Here is a 19,858-nt window from a genome sequence, read left to right as displayed (position 1 = left end):
TAAATGCCATGATTTGACCATCCCTATTGTGGAAAAAAACCTTAACATTTGATTTGTGTTTAATCATCAGAGCAAGCAAATTTTTTCCTAACTGGTGTGGTTCTCAATTTTTACATTTACAAAGTATACAATCCTGAATGAAGCTACCATGATGGTACATGTATTTTTTAGCTCCTGAATTTACAAGCACTCAGCTGGTTATTGATGGTTTTATACAGGACTCAGTTGATATTAAAACTATTAATGCTTCCTAAGTATTGTGTTGTTTGCATAACTTGGCTTTTAAGAATTATATAGTTCTTTTTGATTGTACATATCAATGATAAGTACTAAGGTTTGGTTTTTATAAACTGAGAAACGCATAACAAATAAAAAGAAAGACAATTCTGCCTTGATAAAAAAACGGCTGAAGAAAATTATGATGAAATAAAAAATGGACTTGAACTGATGTTGAGTATACTATGTCAGATAGTGGATCTTGCTATTTTGTGAAAGAAGCAATTACATGTACCCCTATGTTGTCCATGAAATGACAAAATTCATTTTTCATAGGTTGACTCCATTGTCTGTCATTGTCTTACCACCAGGTTGAGAGCAAGCTTAAAAATGAGGGGTAACTCCCTACTTGGGGCACTACCTCTTTTATGATGGTACACCAGGGGTAAAGATAATACATGTACAAGCTGGAAGCCCAGACTATATTTTTGTATGATATTTTCTATATGTTGAGCAGTTCAACTAAATTTTACCCAAAAGTTTTGTAGTCCAGTTCAAAATCTAATAGCCATGGGCTACTTGGTGACTGTTGATTTTTATCCTTGGTTTAATATCCATTATTAAAATAATGATTATTAAGATATGTAATACTGTTACAAAGTGGGAATATTTATACCATTTTGAGCAACTTAAATGCTAAACTGAAAAGCAGTATTTTTTTCATTTACTTCAAAAGTTACAGACCCAAGTAAATAACCTGCATCTTTAATGACTTTATAGATTTTGAAAACAAAAGTACATGTTTACATGTACAATCTCTAGAAAAGGTGCTTTATAGTCATTAAATATTCTCACATAACTAAAATATAATATTTTCATACTTCTTAATCTTGTAATGGGTATTACCATAAAAATCCCACTATATGAGGATAGTATTCCCCCCCCCAAATTTGCGACAACCCTTAATTTTAAGATTGATTCCTATCCTGACCATTGCAACTCTCCCTTTTTATTTCAATAATATTCACTGTACATGTATATCAAATTGTTGTATAACATTTAATGATGTATTGTACATGTACATGTAGATTTCTAACCACTCAAAGTTTAAAACTTTTAAGAATTTTTTTGTACAAGGTAGCATTTTGATTTTGGAATAGTTTTTGTCATTACTGTTGAAATTATTACGTTTTCTTTCAATCTACAGTTGAACCCAAAACTTACTTATGACATTGGCTGAAAGTGTTTCCTCTTTAATTGTTTTTCACAGTATGATATTGGCTGAAAGTGTTTCCTCTTTAATTGTTTTTCACAGGAAAAGTGAAGAGGACTAAAAAGTCCAAGGGGAAGTCCAACATAAAGGAGGAAACTGCTGTAGAAATGGGTAATTATTAAAACCAATTGTGAGCTAGATTTGAATCATTTGATAGCACTGAACTGCATACATGTACACTATAACGCAAATATATAATATAGAACATTTGTATTCTTAATTGATTAAAAATGTAGAAATTGAGAACTATAACTCATATTGTAAAAAAAATTATATAGACTTGGTATGAAATCAGCACTTTGTAATACACATTCCATATTATTTTTATCTAAAAAGTAACAAACTAAGACTGATTAAGTGTTGAACTGTAACTGTTTATTAAAAGTAAATTTTGTGGATTTCTGACATGAAGATATCACCTCCTGCCAGATATTTATAAAGACTGCTACTTGAAGTGTTTGGCAATAACCACTTGTACATGTTTTTACTTTTTTGCTGTAGATTAATTGTGTTAGACTTTGTGAGATATACTGATGGTTTATTTAAGTGTGTTTGACTCTAGATAACTGTTTTCAGATACACTTGGTGGTAGTTCCAAGTCGAAGTTTGACCAGTTGCTCCAACAAGCTGTTGTTGAATCTACCTCGTAAGTAGTACATGTATATCGTTATAAAATTGAAGACAGTAGAAGATACTTGCAAATGTAAATTTTGTTAGATTTTCTCAATGATTTTACCTAATTATCATCATCTATGTAAAGGTATATTTAAAAATACCAAAATTCAAATTATCATAATATTATATAAAAAATCAATTTATTGTTTATTATTACAGAACTGCAAAAAGCAAGAAAAAGAAGAGAAAAGATGGTGATGCTGTTGTAAGTACTGATATTGTCAACTGTTAAATAAAGTTATTTTGTTAAATAATATGTTCAGAACAAACTAGTTTTAAAATGATTTTGGCCCTGATACCTGTGAACTGGTTTTATTATATATACATGTAGTGATCTTTTGATTATTACTCTTAAGGTAGAAATCATTTTTAAACAAAAGCTTCTCAATCCAAGCAGCACCAGTCAGATATTACCTTTTTATAAAAAAAATCAATGAAATCAAAATATAAGTATGCAAAACTTATTTTCGAAGACAGTAGAAATTACAAGAAAGTCCTGGTTAAGATATTGGTAACTCCTGGACAATGTATAGAAATATGAAATATGCCAAAAATATCAAGTTTTAACTACATTTTGTAGTTCTCATTCCTAACACTTTTGATTTTTGGTTTTTTAATCATATTAGACAATGTTTTGCATAATCTGTAATTCATCAAATGACAGCTTCAACAAGATCTGCATACATGTATCACTGTACTAAAACAAACACGAACTGCTTGTTCATGTATTTGGAACTTAGTGGGTTAAGAAAAATCAATAGTATTGAATTATGACTCTGATTTGGGGTAACAGTAAGATTAGTAAAGTAACGTGTAGCATACACTGTCATGTATCATATACTTTTTAAATTACCAAAAATTTGCGGTCTTATTATATTATGGAACAGTCATCTGGGCACACTTTATTTCCGTGTGATAACTTAAATTGTGGTTGACGAATTGTTATGATATTTTTATATGATTTTACTAACCACTAAAGGAAGGTTCTTTATTTTAATTTGGAGTTCCTAATTAATTAGGAGTAGGTGACCCTACTGTTTTGGAATAAGGAGCCAAAAGGGGACAAAATAGGGGTTTTATGAAAGCCCATGTAGAATGTTTGTTTTTCTTCTGATTTTGATGATTCTGATTTATTGTGTTCCTTATTTAATTCTGATAAAACAAACGTATCAAGCAGATTTTTTATGTGTTTTGGACTGTTTTCAAGTTATAGGGGGTCAAAGTTTGGCAAAACCTATATGAAATGCATTCGTTAGTATATCTTATTTTATTAATTTATAGGTATTTGGCAATAGCCTTAATATAGAAAGGCAATGAAGAACAAAAATATTTTTAGTATGCCTTATTACATGGAAACAAAAAAGCAGTCATATATACATATTTGTGTAAGACACCTTGTCACTTGGATGAATATTTATTTTATTTATTTGATTAATTAAAGTATACACACATGTACATGCATTAGTATGGGGTTTTTTGTATTTTTTTTTCAGTTGGAGTCCCTGAGGAAAGGTGAAGGGTTACAAAAAGAAGAAGATGCCGCTATTAAAGCCAACACATATGACCCTGACGATAGTCCTAAAAACATGAAGAGCAATAAAAGGAAGCAAAAATTAATGGAAGAAAGTGAGATAAAGAAATTTAAACACTGCAATAAAAAGAATAATTCCTTAGTGTCAATTGCCTATATTTTTCAACTGATGACTCTTCAGCTTCCCTGGTCTGGCATCCTAAGAGTCCTAAAATGGATTTATGTATAGAAAGTAGAGAAAATGCATTATATCTATTTTGTTTATATTAAGACATGATTTAAAAAACCTTTTTTGGTTTCAAAACGGAATTCTGCTTTATTCCTTTGGGATTTTATTGTTATAACGCTTGTTTTTATAGTATTCTACACTCCTTATTGTGGACTTCTATTTGTTTTTGCCAGCTGACACAAATCATATCTTTATATTAAATGCCTTTGTGTATTAAGGAGTTTTGAAATTATTCTTTTCAATACATTTCAATTGGAAATATTTGTTATATTTTCAGATTCAAAAGTAGAGAAACCAGACAACACTGAAAAAGCAGGAAAAAAGAAAAAGAAAAAACCAACTGATGACACTGTGAATGAACAGTGAGTATTTCTTTAATATGTTGCTTTTTTATATATGCATGTTGTATTCAACTACTACTACCCAAGGATAACTGTAAAATCATGATTGGATTATTGAAAATTTATGTTTACAAATTTGAACCCAGTTATGTATGGAAAAAAAAACTTTAAAAAAAGTACTTATCTTTAATAAACACGCTTAAGGTCGTACAAAAAAATTGCCTAGGTTCTCAGGCCACTTAAAAAAAATTGATGCAGGAGGGAGTTTTTTTTATAGGATTCTGGACTGGATATGCAAATTTCTGGAAGGGATATGAAATTTCCGGATTTTACTGTAATAAAAATCACAGATGCGGGAGGGTTTTTAGGGATGTGGCAGGGCCTGAAAACCTAGCATATTTTTTTTGACTAAGTTTAAACCTGAAGAAACTTATATACCTTTAGAATAAATTATCACGGGTATGTTAGTAATAATTGACACTTTGACACTTTATATTGATTTAGGGAAACAGAGCTTATAACACCTGAAAAGACCAAAAAGAAAAAGAAAAAACCTCCAGATGAAGAAATACCTTCACCACCACCAGAGGAGAGTACACCACCAAAGGGAGGTAAAAAGAAGAAGAAAAAGACAGAGGAGATGTCACCAGCAGAATCAGAAGATGTGGCGTTTCCAAAAGAAGTCAAAAAGAAGAAAAAGAAGCTGACAGAGGTTCAGTCTGAAGAAGAAGCATTGATGTCACCATCAGAGGATGGACCTACTCCTAAACCCAGAAAACCCAGAAAAAAGAAGGAAGTCCTGTCAGAAGAGGAAACTACTGTCTCTCCAAGGGAAGAGGAAACTCCTACAAAAGTTGACAAAAAGAAAAAGAAAAATGTACTGTCTGACGAAGAGCGTCCCTTATCCCCAGAAGGTACTCCAACAAAGGGAGGTAAGAAGAAAAAGAAAAAAGATACAGAGGAAGCTGGACCATCTGTACCCACTACAGATGAAAAAGAAGTAACCCCTGAAAAGAAGAAAAAGAAAAAGAAAGTGAGAACTGAGGAAGAAGGTCCTCAACCAAGTGATGATGAGGTGAATTTAATTTAGTACAAACTCTTTTTGTTTATCATATTCTGTATTTAAAAAAAATGCCAAAAGTTAGTGTTTTACTCTTCTCAGAATTTGTTTGAAATGACATGATTTCATGTTAAATCGGTTTTTCATTTTTTTGAAGCTATTGCAAATATTTGTAAAAAGTAGAAATGTATCCAATATTTTGAATCTGACTTTCTTTGCTATTACACCTGTACTATAAAATTTAGTTGGAAAATCGAAAGGAATGTTTTCTTTTTATTAATGCTTTTATTATAAAGTTTTGTAGAGTAATATTAATGTAAATTTAAGGTGTTATCAAAGACAGAGGATGAGAAAGAAGAAGAAGACGAAGAAGAGACAGAAGTAAAGAAACCTGAACCAAAGAAAAAGAAAGGCAAACCTAAGGCCAAAACACCTGAGGAAAGTGAGTATGGTTTTGGGTTTTGTTGATAACCATTTTTCTAAATCTGAATTCTGGTGGAATCTACAAAAACCTTGACTGCTGCTGGATGGATTGATTTCAATTGTAGTTTGTTACTTTATATAAATGGGGTATACATTGTAAGGAGATTTCATTGCTGTCTATGATCAACTATTTTGTAGTGCATTCTCTACTGTAGAACAAGTGGGTATTACCTATCATAACAACACATACAACTTTATGTTTTAGGTTTGTTTATAATATACTTCAGAGTGTTATTCTAACCTGACTTTTGGAAAATAGCTGGTATAGATCAGTATAAATATGTTTCATAAAAGGACATGAAATGAATTGATGTTGTAGAGATATGTATATGGTATACAAACTGTATAGCCCTGATTATATTTCTTAGTCAATTCTGTTGTAATAATATTTTAATAGTTGAACAAGAAAAAGAGGAGATGAGAAAACGAAGAGCAGAAATAGAAGACATGGGTCAAGTTCTCTCTATCACAGTGCATCGTACAGATAAACTGAAGAATGACTTCCGTATTCTACATCCCCTCGTCAGGACTCATATTGTGGATGAAACAACTGGACAATATCTACTTAAGCAGACTAAGTATTACACATTGAACTTTCTAGTAACTATAAAAATGTGTTATTGTTGGAATTTTCAATTTATGGGGTACACATTAAACACCTAAGGGAAATAACTCTGCAAAACATTTTATTTTGTGACATTCTAATATCAAACTCAAAGCATCTTAGTGATCAAAAGTTTTGTTGATGATGCTACTATATGTTCATTGAAATTATTTTCATGAAACATAGGGTCAAAATACATATATATCAAAGTAAAATGTTGAATAAAATTTTATGAAATTTAAACAAACAAAATAACTTGTAGAGATGTTAGGTACCACTTTTATGCATGATCAAGAAATGACTAATCTTTAGTGTTTTAGGTGTGTGACTTATTTCTATTTGAGATAGAAAAGGTCACATCATACTGTGTCTAGTGATTTTTTTCTGTTTCTCTTACTTTATTTGAGTTATTCTGTCCCATGTTATTTCTGGTCTTCATTTCTATTGATCTGATTTTGATAACTTTGTTTATCATAAATGATTTATTTTTAGGGATAGACCTGTTACTGCATACTTTGAGAACAAAAATGATGCTGTTGACAAAATATTACCTATCATGACACAGCCTTTTGATTTTAAGCAGAAAAAGTAAGTAAAGAAGTTAAAAATTATTTATATTCTGTATTCTGTAAACCGCAAATTTTCACGATTTCTGCTATAAATCTGCTGTCACGCAGTTTTAAATATGTGATTGCTGTTCCAATTGTACTGTAATATTCTTCGAAGAAAATATTCACAACAGTTTGATTTCAGTGTTACAGATCTTGGTGACAAAATATCTCAAATAAAACTGCTCAAATAAAAATTTTCTTTGCAGGGAAAGGTTATGAATTCATATGTTCAAACTTTTATTTAAAAAAAAGACAATATAACATGGTTTCATGTTATCTCTGTTGACATTGCAATTGTTTTATGCTTAAACTATTATGTTTTGCAAACTTATGTCATTAAAGGTGAAAATATGCACAAACATTTATTGGTTTCAGGTCAGTGATACCAGTTTGGGAGGAACTTTTGTTGTTCAATGAAAATTACAATTACTTCATTAAGCCAGATCCTAAAGTTATTGTACTTTTTGAGGTAAGGTCATGTAAAAAACTCCTCATAAACACTTAGGTGTAACATTTAGTCAAAATGGCAAATGGAATACTCACATTGACAACATCATAAAAAGTGCTATGAAACACATCAACGTGATGCGTAAGCTTAAATATAAAATTTGTAGGAATACTTTAGAAAAACTTTATCAAGTTTACGTATGGCCAAATTTAGAATATGAATGTGAAGTATGGGACAACTGTGGTATAGTTTATTCAAATAAGTTAGCAAATGTGCAACTTGAAGCTGCTAGAATTGAAACTGGAATACCTATTTTCACCAAGATAGTTCTGATCTACCTCGAAACTGGATGGGAAACATTAAAATCTAGACGCGAGAGAAGAAAACTCCAAATGATGTATACACTTAACAACCAAATTGCACCTTGATTTCTGTGTAATTTACTTCCTCAAACAATTCAAAGTACTACTAACTATCCCCTAAGAAATGGTTCAGATATAATTTACCCTTCTGTAGACTTTCTATAACAGCAGAATTATTTATTCCCTCTACGATAAGACATTGGAATAAACTAGATCAATTAACAAGAGATTTGGATTCGATATCAAAATTCAAAAGCAAACTAAAACGTAAAGTAAAAACCAATATCCCCAAATACTATGCTTTTGGACCCAAACGACTTAATATTGTTCTAACACAAATGAGAGGCGGAGCATCATTTCTTAACTATGACCTTCAAAAAGTAAACTTTGTTGGTAATCCAACTTGCAGATGTGGATTCAAAGTAGAAACTCAATACCACTATTTTTTCGAATGTCGTTTATATAGTCTCTTAAGGCAGAAATTAATGAATGATCTTGCATGGTTACCGGGAAATTTGCCAATCTAAAACTATTTTGATATGGACATTAGGATCTATCCAACGAACAAAACTCAAAGAGATTCCTTGTTGCTTAAGTTTCTATTACTTCCGTTGAACAGGCACACCATGACACAAAAGCACACATCTCATTTTGTTTATCTTTTCTATTCCATATTTAACCTTTTTGAAGCTTTTTCTCCATTTCTTCATCTGTTTTATACGAGTAATTTTCCAAAAAAAAAAATTTTTGTATTCGCATGCTTATAAGATTATTTTATATTTCTTTAACAGGGAAAGACTTCATAAGTAAGATGTACTTGTGTCTAATCCCTTTTGTATGTTATTCGACAAATAAAATATGTTTAAACTAAAATAAAAAACTCCTTTCCTTAATAGTATGGAAGAATTATTTGAATGAAAATCATCCTTTGAAACCTTGAATAAGTCTAGTTCCATCTCAATTACTTGATTTTGTATTAATTTTATGGTGTAAAACACATATTTGAAAAATATATAATAACAATACATTTGAGTAATTGTAAAGATACTATCCCATGGGTGCTTTCCATTTTGTGGTTCGTTCCAGTTAAAACCTCTGTTACCTATCCCAATATTGGTCCATTTCAAAGTGGTTTATTACAAAAAAACATACCAGATGAAGCAAAAGTCTGTCTTGTACCTGTTGGTGGAAAACAAGCCAAGAATCTAAGGTGTATCTCATTTAATGCAGTTGGTTTTGTCATTTCATGTGTACACGATCTTAAACATACATATATTTATGTCATTACTTAAATGTAATGGTAAACACAGTTTATATTTTTTTCTTCTTTTTTTTTTTATTTCAGTTGCTTGATTTTGTCAGTATGAACCATGCAAGTGAGAAATTCTCATCTCAGGGCAGTGAAGGAGGCTGGTATAGAATTGGATGGGCATTTCTTAAGGTATTACCATGTACTTCATTTTCATCACACAGACAAAATTGTGACATGTCATATGTTCAAAATTATATGGAATAATATTTAAGGCCTGTATAGAAGTATATGGTTTATGCATATAAAACACATTTTTCCCAAATCGTCTGGAAACCATATCCTGTATATGTATTAGTTATATGGCAAACACATTTTTACTAAGCGATTTTTATAACTTCATTAGTCCTTATTAACATACGTTTTTATGTTTCATCTGCTGGTCCCAGATATATGTATAAACACATGTTGCAATTTTTCATGTGTATGTAGTAATTTTTTGTTGTTTCTTATTGTATGAAGACATGATTTTCTACTTCTTTAAGGAGAAATCCCACCTTTTCAAATCTAAATCAAATTTTTTATCATCAATGTATTTTTTTTACTGTATATTTACTTCAGATTTTGCAATTTTCCATTTTGTTGATTTTCAAAATCAGGTTTGGGCATTTCTTGTTGTAATTAATGTGATGAATTTATGACTCAAGTAAACTAAACCAAATAAAAGAAAAGGAAAAAAATGTATGTTGTGAAGTGGCTCAAATTAAATGTATATAAGAATAATGAATAAATAAACAATAGCCATGTTTAAAAGATAAAAGGAACGACATACAAATTAAATAGAAATAAAATGTATTAAAAAAATTAAAGAATGTAAGCCAAAACTTTTGGCAAGTAAGGTGGTTTTTCATATAACCCATGTTCATAAGAGATAAAAATTCTATAGAATGCACTGTAGATTTCAAAATTAAGGGAGATTACTCTGTAAATGACACTCCAATACAAAAGAATCTATCGGATTTTCACTGTTGATTATCTCCTAAGAGCAGAGAGATATGAATGAATAATTACACATTTCACAGACCCATAAAACAACTTAATTACAAAAAATAAAAATATGTAGCCTTTTTTGGGATGTATCACATTTTTTTGATTTTGAATGATTCTTACAAAGACATCTACTTAATAAGTGAGAGTACTGACTGTAAAACTATTGTTTTATCATTTGCAGGTTTTAGGGAACAACAACAAACTTAATACAGGATCAAAAGTTAGATTACAGCTGTTTGAGCCCCCAACATCGTCATACAAAACAGGACCAAACCAGCCGGAAGTAAGTTTATGGTTCATTATTTCCATTTGTTTACTGGTAATAAAATTAATTTATTAGATTTACAGTGGTTTTGTTTTGCCTTGAATTACCTCTGAAATAAGGCTGTTTCCTGTGATGAAAGTTTTGCAATTTGTCAGAAAAATGGCTCAAACATAATCCAAAGTAAGATAAACTATCTCCCAATTGGTAGTTGCAGGTATCATATGGCGTTTATGGTTGGAATTACATTGTTAATTGTGACTTATCTTTTTTTCGTGACATCCTCTATAAAATTAAGCATTTTAACTTCATATTCAAAGTTTTGTAATGTTTCTTTCAAATTTTCAATTTAAAAAAAAATGACTTATATTTTCCAAATGAAAAAGGGATGGGGTAGTTTTGAAAAAAGGCAACAATATCACTTATTCATTTTTATGTTGACTGAGATATGTATAGTATTTATAGTATCATGGTACATCTAAATCCTCAATAGAATACTTTACACATTTTTTTTAAATGCACTATGTACTCAAAATGTCTGGATGCAGACAATGAATTATAATTGGTTTCATAAATATATTATAGATAAACAAAACTCCAAGTCTTGTAGCTGTCTATTAAAAAAAATGGAGTACTGTAATATTCTGTTTATTTCAATGTATATTGGTTTAAACTAAGTGAAAGTCCAACAATGAAGTGTATTAGGAACTGAATTTGTTACCATTCCAAAGGTAGATCACTTATCAAATAATTTCTGATTTGACAGGTATATCAGTGGTGGAAGTCTGGACAAAGAAGACCCTATCCTTCTACATTATATGTGACACTGAAAGGTATAACACCACCAGAAGAGGTAGAACCTGCTGTTAGATCTATGTTTGCTACACAGAAGGTAATTCATCCAGATTGTACAATTCTTTTAACTTTTGTGTAAGGCCAATAAGATGTTTTATGACCTCATCTGCATGGAAAGGTAAACAATGTCCAGTTGTCTTTTAATCAGATTTTAACTGATATATTCTTTGCTTCATGTGCAGTTTTTGCCATCTTTGTTTTACTACAATTTATTTACTGTACATTTCTATCGCTTTTTGATCGAAATGAACTACATGTTCATGTTAAAACTTTAGATTCAAACAGCATGCATGCAGTTAGTACTCTTTGATCAGACATGATCGAAAAAACTTTGTCAACCTAATAGGTATCATTTAATAAGAAATGTTTTATATTTACAGGAAGAAGGATTGACAACCTACCAAGATTTGAAGAAAAATGTTAGTTGGGGAGATAAAAAGAGAAGGTAAGTTGTGGCTTATGTTTTAGGTACTGTCTTTCTGGTTGATGGAAATTAATTACAATCTGAGTTTGAACATGATCATTTTGCCTTTTACCAACACAGGTGGTACTTATGTTTTTATCTTTTTTATGTCAGCTAAAAAACCTAAAGAGTTTTTTTATTGAAGATTCTTTTTATCATGTAGTGAATTTTAGAAATTATAATAATGTAATAACTGAGTTATTTCCCTTTAGCCATATCTATGTATTCTTATTAGTGTTATTTTGTTTTCAGATGTAGTATTTACTGTTAAATATATAATTACTTCACCATGTATATATTGAATGATGATGTTTTTTATATTGCAGTGACACAACAAAGCACTCCTTGTCTTCCTGGACCAGATTGGTTGGTCAGACATGTAGAATACCTAACCATCTAGATACAATGGTACCTGGGGGTAAAAAAGGCTGCTTTGTCCTTAAATTTTCCCATGATGGAAGGTAGTTAGCACATATTCATGTTAGATAATCATGTAGATCTGCCACTCAGTTCATCTCTTAATATTTTACACATAGAATTTATTTTTGAAACAATTAATTTGATTGTCTTCATTTCTCAGAAACAAAGATTATTTCCTTTTCTCATTAAACCTAAGGGCCAGAATGAATTTAGGGAGGGGGTCCGGAGGCACCTCTATTAAAATTCAAGGTTGGTTGTTATATAAGATAGTTATTGTTAACAATGAAATAAAATAATTGTATGCATGGTTGAGTTAAAAAAATGTGCCTCCCGGTAATCCACCCCCACCCCCTCTCCTCATACATTTATTTCTGAAATAGCCCTAAGTTAATTCAAGGGTTTCTTTTTTAGTAGATTATCTTCAATGGTCTTGTATTTATTGATATATATTATGTATGTATTATTTGTTGTTAATTAATATTTTTTTAAATGAGATACACGACTTGTTGATGACAATGTATCATATGGATGTATGCCTACAACACTAAAAATATATATATATTCAGTATATAGCTTTAGTTTTTTTTTATTATTATTTTTTTCAAGCTATTTATTAAGATTAATTATCTTACAACTTTTAAACAAGGTAGTGATTTTCCCTTTAAAAAATGAATTGTCTTTTTACAGGAGTTTAGCATGTGGATGTCATGATAGAGACAGTTACCCTATTCTAGTCTATGAAGTAAGTATGAAATCATACAGAAAAAATAATTCTGCATTAATTCTCTTTTGAATACAAAAAAGATTGAAACTTGAATAAGATAGTATTTTTGTCTCCCCCTTTTTAAAATTAAGTTTGTCTAATAATTTTACATTTTTGGCAATTTTGAATCTCTTGCCTTGAGAACTCTAGATATATAACAGGCCAATGTACTGTTTCAGGTACCTTCATTCGAATTGAAGGGAAAATTGAAAGGTCACTTTGGCATAGTGTATGATTTAGCCTGGTCCAAAAGAGACACACATTTATGTTCAGCTTCCTCTGATGGTACAGCACGGTGAGTATTGTATCGTGTTTCCTACTTTTTTTGTAAAAAAGAATGTATCATTATTATTCATTGGTTGTGAACTGTATTTCTTAATTGATAAAGGATGTGTGGTTAATATCTTGTTGGCAAAAAAATAAATGTTTTATGATTGACTGTGATTTGTTGATGAGAAAAGCCCATGGAAAACAATTAAATTTTAAGATATACTACAATGTAGTAGATTCCCCAAAGTCCAGAGACATGTTTGTTATTAACTTATAATTTTGTCAAATCTAATGCCATGTGTTTTTATTTCACAAATGACTAATTCATATACCTATTTTGATACAGGCCTGATTGGAATGACACCATGTATTTCTTTAAAAGTATATGTTATGATGGAAATAACTAATAAGTATTTTCTGTTGTTGCTAATTCAATTTTTATCAATTTTAGAGTATGGAATTTGGAAGATATGGAGAAAGCAGAAAAAATATTGCCTCACCCTGCCTACGTGTATTCAAGTCAATTCCATCCACGTGTTGATAACATTATAGTAACAGGATGTTATGATCAGGTGATCCGTGTGTGGGATACTCAGGGAGAAGATCTACATGGAAATGTAAGTGTGGTAAAAACATGGTGATGAAATAGTTATAAGTATAATATTGAACTTTTATATTTCTCTGTTAAGGTAACATGAAAGTTAAGGAAAACTTCAACTTTCACAAACTCAAGGCACATGAGAATTAGCCTTAACATTGATATTGTACTGACTTACCAATACCACGAGTGTTTCAAAATACTGATCATTAAGGTGATCTCTCATTCAGAAACATGGTCCTTTGTCCTTATATCTGTATAACTGTGGGTAAAAGTTTGTCAGTTCAGTAGATTTGGAAGTTGTGCAGTTTATATAAATCATTTTTGTCAAAAAAATTACATTTTCTTATCAAAATTTGTTCATGTTTTTTTTTGGTTTTTGTTTGGTTGCAATTATACAAATGATATACAAGAAAAAAAATTACTCTCACACAACAAAGAAGGAAGTATGTAAAGCATGATAGGAGCTTACTGAGCATAAGTATTGATAGATTCTGTTCTGTTTTGTGGTTGCCTGATTTTTCACAGCTGAAGATTCAGTTTTATTAATTTCAAGTCCAAATTTTTTATCTTGCCATGACAATGAATCACCATGTATTGACTTCTGAGAATCATGATATGGTCTGGTACAATTATAAAATCTTACTACCTATACATGTAATATATTCATATTGTCCCTCCAAAGTAGCACATTGAATTAAGTAGTTTTACTACATGTACCAGTATACACTCCTTGAGACGTTTAGGTTTTCCACACACACGATACCTAAATGCATGCTAAATGCTCACCATCTAGCATGCATTTAAAGGCTCAATAGACTAACGCTCACAGCGTGTGTTTAAACGCATGATAGACAAACAATGAAAAATTATAATATTAACAAATAATGACAAAAGAAAAAATAGAAAATAGAATTAATGAAAATATATAAAAAAAATCAATTTAAAAATATATAAAAATAATAGTTAAATCAAGGAAATAATACAAAAATAAATGAATGCAAAAAGATGTGCAAACGCACAATAAACGATGCAAGAATGCTAAAATGGGAAACGTGAACATTTCAAGGAGTGTATCTCAATAGATCTTAAATATTGATTTAGTGTTCCCTGTATTTTTTAAGAGGGCAGGGTAATTCTGTTCTTTAGAGGCAAATCTGAAGGCACATCATGCAAACATGAGTGTCTATTTAGAGAAATCTGACAGGAATGGATAGGCTTTTATCAAATACAGCAAAAAGTATACGGTCCCTATGCTTTCCGTTGTATGGAACACTTTAACATCATATACAATAAGTCCTTGATGTATTAGTATTTTTTTTATACCAAACAGAATCAGATTTGTTCCTTTACTTATCCTTTTGTAAGTAACAGCCTTGTCTAAATACCCTTTCTATGGAATGATTCTATCTGATACCGGCATGTTTTACACTTTCTCACAATCACTTCAATCAGTTTACTTCACCAAAGGCAGCAAAACCATTTACAGAATTTTCTTCCTTTGATGACACATTCAACTATTTTATGCTGACTTCTGCATTATTTCAAAGAGAATGATAAATTTTAAATCTTATTTTGTTACAAGATTTTAGAAGAAAACAGTAAGTTAACCAGAAATATAGAAGGTAGTGAAGCGTGCATGAATTGAAACTTCTTATCAAAGATCACAATTTTATGACATCTTAAATAATGCTCAAAGTTATGAAATTATTTGTGATAATGACATCAGCAACACAAAAAATAAATGAAGTGTAACAGTTTTTTTTTTATGAAATATGTGCTAGTTGTCTTCCCTTATAAGCTAAGACATGACATGTACATTGTTATCCTTAAAAATAATTGTTTGGGAGAAAGTGATTATGTTTAACACCTTAATCCAGATTCATAACACATCAAAACTGAAGTATCTGGTATTATCCAGAATCACATTTTCATTTTTTTTTTCAAAGTGACTCTATTTTTTTTCCATCGTCAGACTCAAATTTATATTATAGTATTTTGTTACTTTTGAGTAAACTTGATTTTTACAGTTGAAACAAGAGATAGAGAGCCATAAAGGCTTTGTAAATTCTGTATGCTTCGACAGTGATGGGCAGAGAATGTATTCTGCAGATAGTATTGGTAATATCTATATTTGGAATGTGTTTGTCACAGAGCAACCCCATCATAAAGGTAGGTTACAGCTGTAAACTGAATAATAGTCTCTCTGAAATCATGCAGAGCACATTATATAGATAGTAACAGGTCTTGGTACCACACATTTTTGGAAGTTATTGCAGCAGAAACATTATAATGAATCATTTTAATCTATCAAACACCTAAAGATTTGTTGACAAATCAGTCAGGTGAGAATATTCATGTTGTCATTATTGTAAATTGTTATAAAACCAGTTCTACCATAATAAAGTGACCTTCACTGATAATTTACATTTACATGTAGTTATGTTTTGATGCTATATATAGACCTAGATATGTGCCAGCTTGTTTATTATGAAAATTTTATTGCTCTTGTATGATTTTCAGGGTGCTATAACTTCATAGTTTAGAAGTATTATTCCAATAGAGTTTGTATAATGAGCCTTGTAAGGTTATATTGCTGACAACAGCATGTTTTCGTTCTACCTGTTCTGAAATTTTAAATATTAATTTCTGTACTTGGCATATGAATTATTTCAGATAGCTATACAATAAATCTAGAATATTTTAAAAGCTTTAAAATGTTTGTTTCTAATCTAATATCTTGGGAATTCCATTGCTCAGACATTACGATTTAATGACATTTGCTGGATTTAAATTAAAAAAAAAATGAATACAAATTTGTTTTAACTATATTACTTGGTAACAACTATCATAGAAAATTCTTTTTCAGTTTCGTACTGATGTATAAAAGTATTTTTCTGGTCATATAAAAATGTTTTCAGTTTTTGTTTAATTGAAATAAAAAAAGAGTTGTTTACATGAGGGTGGTTAGGAGGTCTTTGTTTTTACACTTTCATTTTTCATTTATTCATGTAAAATGTATACAGATTATTTAAAATGTATATGTAGACCGGATTATATACATTTGTTTCTATAAATAACTTAGACATTTGTATTAAATGATTACTATATGAATTATAGATATATCTATGACGCCATTGATATCCTGTACATTAATTTTTACTATTTTCTCAATAAGCGTTAAATTATACTTAGTTTTTATTTACTGTTTGAAATTTAAAGGTGGATTGTACCTGTAATGTTATCAATATTACACTATCTCTGCAAGTTGTCAGCCATGTTTCAGTCGTATATCTACAAACTTTTAGAAAGAAGTGGGAAGAATTTTTGGCTGAAGTAATTGAAAATAACCTCAAACTATAATTTTTTTTCTATTTTGAATGAATCAAGTGCAGAACTTAATTTTGCAAAATGGTAAAATGTGCATGAGTGAAATGTTATGGTTAATCTCAGGGTACCCTCATGCATGATTGAAATGTTATGGTAAATCTCAGGGTGTCTTTTTACATTTTTATTGTAAAGCTCAGGGTATCATTATACATAGTTGTTGCTGACCTTAGGGTATACCCATATACCTATGACTAAACTTTAGATATCCCCATCCATCGGTATAATTAAACATAGAACATTCTCATACAAAGTTGTCATTAAATATAGGATTTACCCATACATTAGGTATAAACAAAGGATTTACCCATACATTAGGTATAAACATAGGATTAACCCATACATGAGGTATAGACAAAGGATTTATCCATACATTAGGTATAAACGTAGGATTTACCCATGCATTAGGTATAAATATAGGATTTACCCATACATATGGTATAATCTTAGGATTTACCCATACATATGGTATAATCTTAGGATTTACCCATACATTAGTTATAAACATAGGATTTACCCATACATTAGGTATAAACATTGAATTTACCCATACATTAAGTATAAACTTAGGATTTACCCATACATTATGCATAAACATAGAAATTACCCATTCATTAGGTATAAACATAGAAATTACCCATATATTAGGTATAAACATTGGGATTATCCATACCTTAGGCATAAACATGGGATTTACACATATATAAGGCATAAACTTAGGATTTACCCATACATTAGGTATAAACATAGGTTACACCTGTATTCTGGTCATTCAGCACATGCCTTAATAGTCTCCACAATGTAACATTTTACCTTTTTGGTTATTGCATGGAAAATGAATAATACAATTTATTTTAATTTGGATAATTTTTAAGTTTAGGTATGAAATTTTACTATATTCTATAAATTACAAAAATTGATTGAAGTAATTTACAAGTGTCTGTAAATTCAAATTATGAATTTGATGTGAATTTTCACCTGTTGAGGTATTATTTACCTTAAACTGATATCATTATCTAATTTGATAATGGTTTTGACAGTGAAAGCTTCTATGACAAAACCATCAATTTGCCTAAACAGGGATATATTCTAGTCTTTAACATAATGCTTTAATAATTGCTTTTTTATTTAAAATGATTTTACAGAGGGCTCAAAACCTGGTAATGTATATTACTAACACTGCCTTTTCTGCTGCTAATCAATAGTATTTTCATAAACACAGTCATACTTTAATTTCAAGTCGTTCTTTCTATGACAGGTAGTTTTCTCTCTGGTATTATGTTAACTATTTATTTAAATGATCTCTCAATTTTATGGCTGATTTTTTTTTCTGATTATTGTATTTTGAACACGAAAACATGAAATATCTATGCCCATTTCTGTTATTTGATCTTGAAAGCTAACATATTTCTATTTCTAGTCTTTTCCTAATTACAAATTCTGGTGTTAATTGCCATAATAACGCCTGTTCCATGAAATATACTTGACTTGCTGTATAAGGTAGACTGACTGTTTATAGAGAATATCACCAACTCACTTGGTTAAAATGAACATTTTTCTGTTTGTCTTTTGCTGGGCACTTATCAAATAATTGCAGGTTGCCGTATAAGTTGTTATAAATTTTACAAGTTCTTGACTACAAGAACCATGTTTGTTTGTTTGTTTGTTTTTTGTTTTTTTTTTTTGGGGGGGGGTGGTGGTTCACAACAGGTTGGATAAGTAGGGTTTAGTTGCTATTGAATTTTGTTAATTTATGTGTTTATTTGTGTGTGATCAATAGAACAGTGTGTTGTTTTAGGTCTATACTATGATAGTACAATGTACTGAATGTTCAGCCAATGTACAATTTAACATTAAAATAAAATTTTCTGATGACATCCACAATTTTTGACATATCATGAAGATTTCTACGACAAACAAAAATACTATCACTAAATCAGTTTTAAGTGGATGAAGTCAAGTTATTTGTTTTTTACATTTCGAAATTATATAAGGATCTAAAACACTTTTTATGAAAAGATGTCTAATTTTGTTTTCAACACCTTGAAAAATTGAACTATAATTATCATTATTGAATTACTAATATTAAAATAGCTAATACAGTAAGGTCTTTCCTAAATTAAATTTCCGTAATGAAATTCCTTGGTAGCGACTGGACAATCGAAAAAAGGAATTTTTACTTCTATGAGACAATTTTATAAATATTGAAAGAAAGTTTAAATATGCTTCAACTGTCCAGTCAACAGACTTGACTATTAGTACTGACATTCTTTTAGTTCACAACCCTTAAGATATGCACAGTCTCTGTTTAATATATATAGTCTATGGGCGGGGAGGGTCCACCGTGCACCCCCCCCCCCCCCACACTTATCAACTTCATGATGATTTTTAGGTACCTTTATACCTCCCATTACTGAATGAATTTATTGCCAAAGAATATTCTTAGATTCTTTTTCAGTAGAAGCTTATATCTGTACCACACTAGGTCAGAAAGTCAGATAAATTCGACTCTACCAGTTATTGCTCAAGTAAAACATCTTAAATTTGGTATCAGTTGATAGATAATTTAATGTTCTACATAAATAAACCACGAAAAACTAATTTTCAAGAAAGGATTTTCAAAAAATGTCAAAAATATTACCCCTACCCCTAGAAAACTGGTCTCAGTATCAAACAGAATTCTCATTCACAGCATACTGACATCATAG

At 30.1% G+C, this 19,858-nt stretch overlaps 1 protein-coding gene across 3 annotated transcripts in view; it reads left to right on the top strand.

The window, feature by feature from the left end:
- The window catches only part of LOC148629232 (jouberin-like), a 46,866-nt gene that overhangs the window by 720 nt on the left and 26,288 nt on the right, over positions 1-19,858 (top strand). For 2 of the 3 annotated variants that reach the window (XM_088546525.1, XM_088546542.1), the window contains exons 2-21: positions 1,532-1,600; positions 2,066-2,135; positions 2,324-2,369; positions 3,658-3,790; positions 4,202-4,286; positions 4,770-5,340; positions 5,653-5,767; positions 6,206-6,386; positions 6,905-7,000; positions 7,399-7,492; positions 9,179-9,274; positions 10,314-10,415; positions 11,161-11,286; positions 11,630-11,694; positions 12,039-12,173; positions 12,820-12,874; positions 13,075-13,190; positions 13,617-13,782; positions 15,794-15,935; positions 18,296-18,310. In XM_088546525.1, the coding sequence (XP_088402651.1) occupies positions 1,532-1,600; positions 2,066-2,135; positions 2,324-2,369; positions 3,658-3,790; positions 4,202-4,286; positions 4,770-5,340; positions 5,653-5,767; positions 6,206-6,386; positions 6,905-7,000; positions 7,399-7,492; positions 9,179-9,274; positions 10,314-10,415; positions 11,161-11,286; positions 11,630-11,694; positions 12,039-12,173; positions 12,820-12,874; positions 13,075-13,190; positions 13,617-13,782; positions 15,794-15,935; positions 18,296-18,310 (2,478 nt within the window). The remainder of the gene's footprint in view (positions 1-1,531; positions 1,601-2,065; positions 2,136-2,323; positions 2,370-3,657; positions 3,791-4,201; positions 4,287-4,769; positions 5,341-5,652; positions 5,768-6,205; positions 6,387-6,904; positions 7,001-7,398; positions 7,493-9,178; positions 9,275-10,313; positions 10,416-11,160; positions 11,287-11,629; positions 11,695-12,038; positions 12,174-12,819; positions 12,875-13,074; positions 13,191-13,616; positions 13,783-15,793; positions 15,936-18,295; positions 18,311-19,858) is intronic. The other variant, XM_088546533.1, reaches the window with a different exon arrangement.

The sequence above is a fragment of the Perna viridis genome, chromosome 1 (assembly GCF_037379345.1).
Source record: "Perna viridis isolate PV_CMFRI_1.1 ecotype Kerala chromosome 1, ASM3737934v1, whole genome shotgun sequence".
In the NCBI taxonomy this organism is placed as follows: Eukaryota; Metazoa; Mollusca; class Bivalvia; order Mytilida; family Mytilidae; genus Perna; species Perna viridis.
The sequence above is the reverse complement of the archived record's forward strand: the minus strand, read 5'-3'. Positions and strand labels throughout refer to the sequence as shown.